The sequence below is a fragment of the Halichoerus grypus genome, chromosome 7 (genome assembly GCF_964656455.1).
Source record: "Halichoerus grypus chromosome 7, mHalGry1.hap1.1, whole genome shotgun sequence".
NCBI lineage: Eukaryota > Metazoa > Chordata > Mammalia > Carnivora > Phocidae > Halichoerus > Halichoerus grypus.
In genome coordinates this window covers 140,329,056-140,341,954 of record NC_135718.1, presented here as the reverse complement: position 1 = coordinate 140,341,954, position 12,899 = coordinate 140,329,056, and the positions used below count along the sequence as shown (strand labels likewise).

Genomic DNA, 12,899 nt, shown 5'->3' with positions numbered 1-12,899 from the left:
ACGGATAAAGAAGACGTAGTATATATATACACAATGGAGTTGATTCAGCCATAAAAAAGAACGAAATCTTGACATTGGCAATGACATGGATGGACCTAGAGAGTATTATGCTAAAATAAGTCAGTCAGAGAAAGACAAATACTGTATGATTTCACTCATATGAGGAATTTAAAGATTTTATTTATTTGTCAGACAGAGAGAGAGAAAGAGCACAAGCAGGGGGAGCAGCAGATAGAGGGAGAAGCAGGCTCCCTGCTGAGCAGGGATCCCGATGCGGGACTTGATCATAGGACCCTGGGATCGTGACCCAAGCCGAAGGCAGTCACTTAACCAACTGAACCACCCAGGCGTCCCTCATATGTGGAATTTAAGAAACAAAAATGATCATAAGGGAAAGAAGGAGAGAGGGAAACCAAGAAACAGACTCTTAATTATAGAGAACAAACTCCCAGAGGAGAGGTAGGTGGGGGATGGGTGAAATAGGTGGTGGGGATGAAGGAGCGCACTTCCTATGATGAGCACCCGGCATTGTATGGAGGTGATGAATCACTAAATTGTACACCTGAAACTAATATTACACTGTGTTAACTAACTGGAATTTAATTAAAAATTTTAAAATACATACTTTATGGGCCACCTGGGCGGTGCAGTCAGTGGCGCATCTGACTTGGTTTTGGTTCCGGTCATGATCTCGGGGTAGTGAGATCCAGCCCCGCATAAGGCTCTGTGCTCAGTGTGGAGTCTGCTTGGGATTCTTTCACCCTCTCCTTCTGTCCCTCCTGCTGATGCACTCTCTGTCTCTCTCAATTAAATAAATAAATAAATCTTCATATATATATATATATCTTTGCATGTTTTGTGCCATATTCTATTCTCTTTCTATGGTGATAAACAATATTATGCATTGTGATTTCTATCCTGTTACCTCAAACTTCTAACTATTATATCATTACATTTTTTGCATGTTTAAGTTATGCCTTTCCAAGTGGACTGGCAATTCCTTGAGGGTAAATGTTATGCTAAATGCTCCGGTGCATCTCCCAGGGTACGGAGCATGGCACTCTCTTCGTAGGAGGTGAGACACATGATAAACATTTATCAGTTGTCTGTGATCTGTGACACGGCCTCATCTAGTCTCCTCTGTCTTCCTACAGTTGTCTGAAGGCATGGCCACCCAGCAGACTCTTCACGGCCTGCAGCCCTTCACCACGTACTCCGTTGGGGTGGAGGCCTGCACCTGCTTCAATTGTTGCAGCAAAGGGCCAACGGCAGAGCTGAGAACTCATCCCGCTCCACCCTCGGGACTGTCCTCTCCCCAAATCCAGACGCTGTCCTCGAGGACAGGTTCCTTCCGGTGGAGTCCACCCCTGTTCCCCAATGGTGTCATTCAAAGGTAATGGGCCAGACAAAAGGATGAATAAGCTAAAATAAGACATGCATACAGTCTTGTAGCTGCCCAGCACTGCCTAAGGAAGCCGTGCTTATTGAACAAATACCTATAGCAAAATAGGCAAGTAAATTGATTAGAGTTGTAATGTTCCCTGCCAAGTGTTTAAATCACAAAATCAACTAGATAGAAAGGCGAACAACCAAACTGTCTTTAAATAAGAAAGATGATGCAATGTGTTTGCATTCACTGAAAAAAGAGGCTCCTCCTCATGGTTCCCTGGAATTATTCCTTCTATAGGCCTCAGCTGGAACACAGGAAACTTCTGTGGTTAAATCAGAACTTGCTTGATCTAATTTAAAATGTTGTCATGAACCACTGTTTGGAAAAACAAGGAAGGTATTTCACTCAAAATAATCTGGATGAAAAGATATTGTTTTGTTTTGTTTTTGTTGGTTGGTTGGTTGGTTATTATTTATTTGTTTAAAAAAATGATATTCTCTAGTTTCAACAGAGGAGAACAATTTTATCAGTCTTCTGAAAAGAGAGACATTTCTCTCTACCAACAAGGATTGCTAGTTGCTGGTGGGACAGCACATGTGAACACATTTGACTCTGGTTACATCTGCTGCTCATTTCCAACGGCATTAAAGAAAGTGTTTCTGAGAGCAGTTTCCCACAAATGGAAATCAGAAAGAGCTGATGGTTCTGCTAACACAAAATGTCTCCTCACAAAATATACCCCGTTTTCAAAGAAAGTTCAACTAATCTTACCGCCTGCTTTCGGCTTCTAGCTATGAGCTTCAGTTCTACGCGGCTTGCCCTCCAGATTTAGCCACGCTGTGTGCCCCCCGCCAAGCAGAGACCAAGTATGTGGGGCTGGGGCTGACGGCCAGCCTTGAGGGCCTCCAGCCCTACACCACCTACAAACTCAGAGTGGTGGCCCACAACGAGGTGGGCAGCACGGCTTCCGGATGGATCAGCTTCATCACCCAAACAGAATGTGAGTAGAAGCGGCTGCCACCATCAGCCAGAGAGGTAGGGGGGAAACCAGGAGACACTTGGCTTTTTTTTTTTTTTTGCTTTGTTTTTTTAAGATTTTATTTATTTATTTGACAGACAGAGAGAGAGAGAGAGAGCACAAGCAGAGGGAGAAGCAGGCTCCCCACTGAGCAGGGAGCCTGACTCGGGGTTTGATCCCAGGACCTGAGAAGGCAGACACTTAACCCACTGAGCCACCCAGACACCCTCCAAGATGATTTTTTTTTTAGTTTGCCACTCCTTTTCTTTTCAAATTACATGGCATGGCATAATCCAGAAAGCATTTCCAGAAAGCATTGAGATACGGCACTTCAAGAAAAGCAGAAGAACAATTAACTAATAAATTGGGGCCTCCTTACATTTCTGTAAAATAACTTCTTTTCAGAATTTATAAGGTATATATGTCAATTGTTTAAAAATGACAAATACAAAAACAGGGCACCTGGCTGGCTCGGTCAGAAGAACATGCGACTCCTGATCTTGGGGTCATGAGTTCGAGCCCTATGTTGGGTGTAGAGATGACTTCAATAAATGAACTTTAAAAAAATAACAAATACAAAAAGTACTAAGAATAAAATTAGTACTTAGAGTCAGAACCAGCTACATCATGTGCAGGGCCCAGTGGAAAGTAAAGGTATGGGTCCCCTTATTCAAAAATCACTAAGAATTTCAAGACAGTGACAGTAGAGCATCAAACTAAGTTCGTGACTCTTCTGTGAGGGGCCCCGTGCAGCTGTGTGGTTCGCACACCCGTAAAGCCAGTCCTGCTTATAATCCCACCACCCAGAGGCAACCACATTAGCATTTTGGCCTAATTGATTCCTTTAATCCTTTTCTCATGCAGTTTCTATTATGTGGCTGAGATCATACTCTAATGAAAATTTCATAGTCTGCTTTTTATACTTGACAAACATTTTATTTGCATTTCCCATGACATTAAAAATGCTTTAGCCTAACCAAGTTGAATGACTATATAATTTTCCATCCTATGAATTGGTTAGGCATTTTAGTTGTTCTAATATTTTTCTTTATAAATGTGGTGAGAAATTTCTTTGTGAACCCATCTTTGAACGTCCGATCATCTTCAAATTAAATTTCGATGAATGGAATTTATTACATCAAATATTTTAATCTTTTGGATACTTATCACAAGTTGGCTTTCCAGCCACATTATATCAATTTATAATCTCATCTTCCGGATTTGGTATTGGCATTTTTTAAAGTAAGAGTTATACATTCACGAAAGTCCAAGGCCTCATACAAAGACCTTAATGTGACTGGGTGACATGGCAGGATGTTAGCAACAGGTCACTCTGAGAGGGTGGGTCCTGGCACTGTTCAAGGATTTTACAAATAATCCTCAGCACAAGCTGATGAAGTCAGTGCTATTATCCAAATACACAGAAAACTGAAGCAGGTCCGTGGACCATACACTGTAATTCCAAGATGCCGTTCACGTAGACCAGAATCTGAACGGAGGCTCTGGAAGCTGTACCATGAAGTGTCCCCAAACTAAGGCCAGAGCTGAAGTCACCTGCCAGTTTCCACCCCTGGAAAGTGGAACTATGACTCTAAATTCATGATCCCCCAGCTCAGCGGCACTCTCAGTACCACGATGTTACCCTGGTCTGTAATAAAGATTTCGGACCTTCTCTACCCTCCTCAAGCCTCCCACATCCTCCCACCCCGCCCCCCACCCCCATCCTATCCTCACTCGCCTCTCCCTATATTCTCCAGAACTCCTTGCCTCCAAATTCACCAGGAAAAGACAAGTCACCAGTCAGACGTTTGCTCCCTTCCTACCCCAGACCACTGCATTCACCCGCAATTGGCTTCATTTCTGTCTGCAACGAGGAAGGTGGTCCTTCTACCTGAAATAATCCCACCTCTTGTGCTTCGAATAGCAGCCCCTTCGCTGCTGAACGTCCTCCTCTCTGCGACCTTCAGTGCATCCCGGTTAAAGTCACAGCTGTTTCGCTCCCACATGTCACCTCTGCGGCCTGCCACACTCCTCCCTTCATAGCAAAACTTGTCTGAAGAACGCTCTTCGTGTCTTTGCCCATTTTCTTTCATCCTATCTCTCCTTTAACTTCCTCCAGACTGATTTTCACCTCCTCCTTTCACAAACCTTAAAGGAACCATGAGAAATATTTGTGCCTACCTGAAAACACAGTAAAATGAATTCTGACTTACTAATAAAAAAATGCTACTGTATTCAAGGAGCGGGAGAAAACATAATCACCATCCCTGAGGAGTTACCCTTCATAATACAACCATAAGCCAGTTTTGCTAATTATTCCAGTTTTGTGTGTGTGTGTGTATTGGCCAGAAGGCCAGGCCAAAACAACTGTGTGAGGTTTGCAGGAATAACCAATTCTCTTGTTAATCATCAAGCTGAGGTTCGCCAGATTTTTTTTTCCTCATGCTGGAAAAAAAAAAAAAAAACACAGAGTGAACAGATTTAAGAGTTCCTTCCTTTCTGTTCTTCCTTTACATTGAAGAAGTAGCACCAAGGAAGAAGGGGCTCACTCGGCCCACTTTACTGGATCCACAGACATGGAAAAGTACAATCAGTGACTGGCTATCATATGGGTTTGTAAATACCATTCGTGCTACTTTTAACTCACGATACACACTAGAATAGAAAAAAATAGGGATCGGAAATACAGACCAAAAAGTACTTTAAAAGTAGTATTTGTAGTTTTATATAAGCGTGATCACTTACACACTCAGAAAAGGGTCTGGAGAGGCTTTAGCAATGCATTCAGCCCCCGTGCCTGAACTAGACCTTCGGCACCAGGACAGAAGTGAGGTGTCAACGTTGAACAACTGGCCTTCTTCTTGAGAGAAAAATGTCCTGATTGGAAGCGCTCGCCAGTTTCCGTGGTGTAAATACTCCCACGGCAGCGGATTTCAAGGTGCCCGTGTGGCAGCATGGAGCGCAGCTCGGAAGAGGTGGCTCGTGGTGCGCGCTTGTAATCGCTGTACCGTCCAGACACAGCAGATGTAAATAACCTCAAGGGCATAGATAATAATACACTGTAGGGAAATGATTAAGGAGTTACGAAAGTTGAGTATTTATTACCTTTCTTTTAATACCATTTATTTCAGTTTACGTAATTTACTTTTCAATAATGGTTGGGTTTAATAACCAACTCACAAAATCCCTAGTCACCACTGGACTGCACCCATAAAGCAATTAGTAAATTGTGCTCCTTTGAGTAAATGTGTATTGGTTACAACAAAGCAACGTGGGCTTTACGGTTTAGCAGGTCTGGGTTCAGAGCCTCGGTCTCCTACCAGCAACTGACATTAAGCAAGTTACTTGGCTCCTCTGAACCTGAAAAATTAGGAACTAATTCTTACAAGATGGTTTTGAAGATTAAATGAGATAAAACACATCAAGTGCAAAGGGCATAGCGGCTTTTCCTGTTTTCTCAGTCTCCAAATCCATTATTTTTGATGATTTTGGTTGTTTAATCACTCTTTCCTCTGGAAGATCTCCGTGTCCTGCAAGGCAAATAAAGCTCCTATCTTTCTATTTTCCTACTATTTACAAGCCTCCTCTGTATTTATACTGTTATGATGCAAAGGAGATGTGGAAATCTACTGAATTGAGTGACAAAAGGAAGCCACAGACAAATACAACAGTATAGTATAGTCCATTGTGATATTGGGCAAAATTTATGTTGGAAAAACAGATATTTAAAGAGGGTTTGGTAGCTCTTGTTTTCGCATTTGCAGAAATATTTTCTTATGGCTTTATAAAAATGTCTTATTTTGAAAGATAAGAATCAAAGTTGTCTTGTGGTTAAATCCTGAGATGACCCAAGTATAATTATTCCTTGTTTTGTTATATTTCCTAACATCAGCAACAGATAGGTTTAATTTCTAAAGAAAAAAGATATCCAATTTATTTCCACCACTCCCTTTTTTCTTTTCTTAAAAGCCAATTTAGTATATAGATGGATCTTAATGCTGTTACAAATGTATTGATTATTTTGGAGAAAACAAGATCTCATGAAATAAATCTCTTCTGACTTGAGAAGATGATATGGCAACCCTTCATTTGTTTCTGCAAAAATTATTCATTTAAAAGATGAGACTCCGTTACAGATTGTTTTTCCTTTGTTTTAGTAAGGAGCTGAAAAATGGAAAGAGAACATGCACACCAAGTCGCTTCTGTATCTGATATAATACTTAGGAGACCTGAACTTGATTATATACTAATGTACTATGCTATTGATTGATTAGTCAGGGCAATGAATTATTATAGTCGAATTGCTATTTGCAAGGCTTTTTAACTATCTTAGAAAACAAACTAACGTTTCAAGAAAAGCTTTAAAAATAAATGGGTGCCAAAAGGACATAATTCACCATCTAAGCAGTTTAGTTCGGAGGGAAAAAAAATACATTAACTTCATCTAGTCCTTGGGGCTTTGTAGCAATAAATATTGATTCGATATGAAAAATAGCAATCTACTGTAGTTAATAGTGTTAAGGATACTTTACCTGTTAAAAGAGGGAAAATGCAACAAAATATGAGCTCCAGGGTTATGTTGGTAAGCACAACCATTGTATGTTAATAGTTTTATTTCATAAAACACTGCTCTCCATTGATTTTTTTTTTTTTGGAAAGCAGGTGCAACGGTGCTGAGAAAGCATTTCACACATGTTCCCATTGGTTTTCTTTTTACCCCCAATGCAAGGGTTTTTTTTTTTTTTAAACACTGAGGAAAATATGAAGGGTTCCAACAATGCTTATTTAGGGGTGAGGGAGGACATATTAAAAAAAAGATATATATACACACATGTACTCCGAGGTAACCATTTTTAGAACATACAACTTTCTCCCAACAGTGCCCCAGTACCGAGCCCCATTTTTGGTGGACAGCAATTTGTCTCTGGTGCGTGTGGACTGGAGTGGCTCTTTCCTGCTGAACGGCCCACTGAAGGAGTTCGTGGTGACTGATGGAGGCCAGCGCGTGTATAGTGGCTTCGACACCACCCTCTACCTGCCGAGGACGGCGGACAAAAGTTAGTTTCTGACCCCCATTTCATAGTGTGTCAGGAACTCTGGGTCCCCACCTGATAGTCCATCTGAAAGGTGACCAGTAAATGTCTTGGTTTAAGTGGCCACTTCTTGTGGGAAAGTTGCGGCTCCCAGTAAATAAGCTCTCCCTTCCCATGTGCAGCTTGATGTGTGGCCATTATGAGGCAGAAGGAGGGGGAGGGCTGTGTGACTTCAGTGTCCCCACGATGGAATGAGAGCGCAGGGCACCATGAGAGGAAGAGTACCGGCGAGTAGTCACTGAGTATCCTGAAATAATGCACTTTTCAGGACTTCAGATATTTCCTTGATGAATCCACAGCCCCCAAACGGAGACTGAACAGGCTGTGACCATCTCCAACTCTTAAGGGCTCTGAGTGAAGGCTTTCCTTAACCAACCTTGGTATCCGTTCCTCAAACAAAACCCCTTTGCCTTCGAAAACCGAACTCTTTCTCCCTGTTTAATGACATGTTCTTCTTCTGTTTGTCTGGTTTTTAAACTGAAATGAGAAAAAGCTTTAAAAGGTACTAAGTATTTTCTTTTTTTTCCCCAAAGAATTTATTTATTTATTTTTGAGAGAGAGAGAGATTACAAGTGGGGGTAGGGAGAGAGAGCATCTCAAGCCGACTTCGTGTTGAGTGTGGAGCCCTAAGCGGGGCTCGATCTCACAACCCTGAGACCATGACCTGAGCCAAAACCAAGAGTCGGGTGCTTAACACACTGAGCCACCCAGGTGCCCCAGTCTTAAGTATTTTCTAATGATTAATGTGACCACCAGACCAAGAGATGTGAAGACATGTTAAGCACTCTGGATTTATAAAGTGAATTCTTTAGTGGACTTTTTAAAAAAAATTTCCTTGAAAATACTATTTATTTTGGTTAAGAGTACAGATAAACAATGAGCTCCAGCATTGCATTTATAATATTTGAGATTTATCAATAACATTTTTATAACTGGGCTACACATTTCCATGGTCACAGTTCTCGGTCACCTAAGACAGCTGTTGTGACAAGCAGATGGACCCATAGTCGGGAAATCTGGGTTCTACTCCCGGGCAGGCCTCTAACGATCTATGTGGCCTTATAAGAGTTGCTTCTCTCGGGTTCCCGGCTATTGAAAGAAGTATTTAGACCATTTGATTTCCCAGATCCCATTTGAGCTCTCCTGCTTAGAAAGAAACTTTGGGTCACATAGTGTAAAGTGCACCTGGTACCTTTTGAAGGAACAGGTTTAGACCATGTATGGAACAACAAGATACACTGGGTATTATCCTTTACTCTTCTGATAATTCTTATTTGTTTGTTTGTTTATTTATTTATTTTGCTATATAAGCTCTGAGCTTATTTAGTTGTATTACTTATAAATACATACTATTATTGCACTACTGATAGCTATTTTTCTTGGCAATTTTAATATTAGAAATAAGTTTGCCTATTAGATAAAACCTCACAGCTTGTGCTGGAAAACTATTTTCAGACTTTTCTGTGCTGTGGTACGTTGCTCTTCTAAAAGTCTACCCACTTTGTAGGTGTTGAATGACCTAGTCATGTACCTTTTTTCTAGCCTTCTTTTTCCAGGTCATCTGCACCACAGATGAAGGAAGCGTTAAAACACCTGTGGTCCAATATGATACCGCTACCGGATTTGGTAAATGTTTAACTCATATTATATTTAGTATAGAACCTATTCATTTTTCTAAAAAAAAAAGCATATATTTGTTTATACATACTTGTGCTAATGTATTAGCACAGACTATATGGAAGGAACTGTGTTAAGTATTATAAGAAATTTTTTTAAAGGTTCTCACAGAAATTACATTAGACAAGGAGTTAGGACATGTGGTACTCTTAAAATACCGAGTCATTGAATTATAGACATAGAGAGATATTGTTAAATTCTCTCCTACCCACAAATCCTGTCGGTAAAGAACTAAAATGACTTTGTTTACCAAAAAAGTGATTTATAGAGGAAGTCAGAGAAAAGAGATCAGAGGAAGAGAGAAAACACTCTAATGTCAATTTGTGTTGATCATGGAGATAATATTGCAGATTCAGAGCCTAAAATGGTGAATTGGGGAGATTTCTCTCTTGTATTCTCTGTAGAAGATTATGATTGATTGTTATTACCAAGTAATTTAGCTGAAGAGATGAAATTATAATTTTTATGGAGCATCTTTTAAATTGAGTTCTACCTACAATCTTTGAATCTAACATGTGTAATACTTTACAATTTCAAAGGGCAAGTTAGAGAAATGCCAGATCTTTTCCATTAGAACAGAATTGGGACTGATACCCTATTTTAGATTCCAGTAACTAATGTTATATCAAATCTGTATGCATGTATAGTTAGGGTTTTTTTTTTAATACAAATGTCCAAAAATTCTGAAACACAGGTAAACATATATATTGTTATCAAGGATAATTTCGATCACTAATATATATATATATATATTATTCTGTGATTCTAGATCTTACATGTCTGGATGCCATGTGCAATTCTGTACAATACCTAACACAATTCCACATAGTCTATCTCCATTTCATTTCATAGCAGCTGTGGGATAGAGTAGACTTTATTTGGTTTTTGGTTTTTGGTGTTTTTAGAAGGAAGAGAGGCGGGGGCAGAGGGAGAGAGAGAATCTTAAGCAGGCTCCACACCCCACTCGGGGCTTGATCAATTGATCTCACATGACCCTAAGATCAGGAACTGAATCAAAATCAAGAGTCGGACGCTTAACCCACTGAGCCACCCAGGTGCCCTTATTTGATATTCTTTTAGCAACTCCAATGTTTCCACAAGTGGAGTGGACCAATGGAGGCCTAAGGGACACCAGAACTTAACCAAGAATGCTCCGAAAGCTTGTTGCTAAGATGAGAATTTGAACGTGGTTTCTGGGCTGACTCCCAGCCCCATACTTTTCCTTGAGCAGTGGTTCTCAAACTGAAGTGTGCGTAAAAATCATCTCCATGTGCTTATTTATTATATGGTTTCCCAGGCCCCTGGCAGAGATCAAGAGTCAGTAGGGCCCAGGAATCTGCTCTTTCAACAAGCCCTGCCCATAACATTGTGTGTTAGCTATAATCAGATTTTAAAAATTAAAAAAGTAAATAAAAATAAACAAGTCCCGCCCAGTGATTCCGATGCAGGGGACCAGGATCATGAGTTGAGCAAAACCGCACAATCTAGATTGAGCCACCTCCAAATCCAGCCCGTCCAGTCTCCAAGGTCAGGGGCAAGTACATCTTCCCTGCGGCGGGCAATCCACAGGGCAGGATCTACTCTGACACCACTGGGGTTTTTCTTTGAACTCGAGGCTCAGCCACTGCAGTTCCCTACCCTGACCCTGAGGCTTCCATTTGATGGGTGGAGTCCCTTGAAATCAAAGGGACTTTGAAAAAAGAAAACCGAGAAGGGATAAAGACACATCATCTCGATTTTAAGCTCTCCATAAAAGAGGGGAAGCCTGTATTGGGTTCCTGAACACAAACTGAGGTTTCCATTGATGAGAGAAGGAACACTGAGGACGGCGAGAAGTTATGAAAAAATTCCAAGATGTATTGTCCAACTAATAGCCATAGTCAGTTTTAATTTTATGATGTAACTTTTTAAAATGTTCCTGTTCCCTTGCCTGAGGCAGCCTTGCAGCACTGAAGTCTGGCCATCCTCATTTCCCTCCTCCTGTTCTGAGGGCTGTTTTCTTTCTGCGGCTTCCCTCAGGCAGGCTGCCCTACATTCCCCCTGTGTCCTCCCTAGCAAGGGGCCCACTGGGCCCATCAGATCCGTTTCTGGAGTTATAGCCCTGTGCCGCACAGAGAAAATTCAACTCTTCCAGCGCATAACCAAGGTTGTTGTTTTGTTGTTTTTTTTTTAATTCAAACAACACACATTGATTCCTAGTTAGGGGAATTCCTACCTGCTGGAATTAGGCAGAGCTTTGACTGCAAGTCTTTACTTTTTTTTTTTTTTTAAGATTTTATTTATCTGACAGAGAGAGACCCAGCAAGAGAGGGAACACAAGCAGGGGGAGTGGGAGAGGGAGAAGCAGGCTCCCCGCCGAGCGGAGAGCCCGATGCGGGGCTCGAACCCAGGACCCTGGGATCATGACCTGAGCCGAAGGCAGACGCTTAACGGCTGAGCCACCCAGGCGTCCCTGCAAGTCTTTACTTTAGAGATGGAGAAGCAGAGGTCCAGAAAGGCAGAGTGACTTTTTTTAACCACAGAGCTATCAGAAGTCGAGTTAGGGTTAGCTAAGTCGTGTGGCTCCTCTTAGGGAGCTCGAAATTTAGTCTCAGTCACCTTCTCTCCCTCTCTTAAACCTCCTCACCCCAATTCTGAAGCCCTCCCCTTCCCTCCCACTGAAGATGTGGGTGTCAAGTGTCCAACAGGCCCACCCAGTCCTTGAGGTGCTGCAAGGGGGAGTTAGTGCGAGGAGCGAAGAGGCGCTTGCCACTGCATCTGTTTGCCCTTCTTCCTCTTGGCCATAAGCACCTGCGTCGGCCGCACACCAGCCTGCGTGCCTGCTGCTGGATCTGTGGGCTTCCGAGCCCGCCCTGTGACCCCAGTCAAGGGTTCGCTGCTTGGGGTACATCAAATTGAGCACACCCAGAGGAAGTGTTGAAAGCAAAGAACTTTTTATTATTTTTTACAAGTCAGGAGACAGGGAGAAAGCTCTGTCTCCCCATGGGGTTAGTACGGGAAGCTTTGATTCAGTGCATGGGGGGCGGGGTGGGCACGGGGGGCTTACAGAGGCACTTCTGGTTCAGTGCTACATGCCGAGCACATCAGCATGCTAGGGCAAACATCGTATGTTCAAAAAAATGGCACAAAACTCCACCCATAGGAAGAGATCTTAGTATTATAATGAGCTAAAGATAACTTCAGGACAACTCCGGGGGGTGTCTGCGCTGGTCCTCGTCCAACCCTGTTCCAACTGGCTCACGTAAGGGGCTGTCGGGCGACCCACAGCTAGCGAGGGGCTCTCGGGTGAAACACCTGCGTGGCTGTGCCCTGGGCTGGCACTGTTCGTTCTGCAGAACAAAACACAGTTCTCCCCAGCTTTTGTCCCTTCCCCTCCTCCCTTCTGCTGAGAGTGTGCAGCCCTCTTATTTGAGCAACTTCCTGTGACATCCTAGCCAACAGCCCCAGCAAGTGGCTGGGCTGGAGATGATCTCTGAGCCCCGCTCGGGCCCCCGCTCCGTTTGCTTGATCTCACGGCCTTCTGCTGCCCTGCAGTGAGCCCTGTAAGCCTTTCTCCTGTCTGCCCCGGCTCATTCCAGCTTTCTCCACACCGGCAGACTTGAGAGCTGGGGGCCCAGCACAGGGTAAATACGTGTTCATTCAACGTGAGCTACTGTGATTAGCCTCACGTGCGGAGAATCACCTCGGCTGAACTCACAACACTTGAACAGAAACCAAGAGT

General features: G+C 42.6%; 1 protein-coding gene across 1 annotated transcript in view; it reads left to right on the top strand.

Moving 5' to 3' along the window:
- Positions 1-12,899, top strand: part of USH2A (usherin) — a 687,474-nt gene that overhangs the window by 668,275 nt on the left and 6,300 nt on the right. The window contains exons 65-68 of the mRNA XM_078078672.1: positions 1,155-1,393; positions 2,182-2,390; positions 7,289-7,465; positions 9,044-9,127. Of these exons, the coding sequence (XP_077934798.1) occupies positions 1,155-1,393; positions 2,182-2,390; positions 7,289-7,465; positions 9,044-9,127 (709 nt within the window). The remainder of the gene's footprint in view (positions 1-1,154; positions 1,394-2,181; positions 2,391-7,288; positions 7,466-9,043; positions 9,128-12,899) is intronic.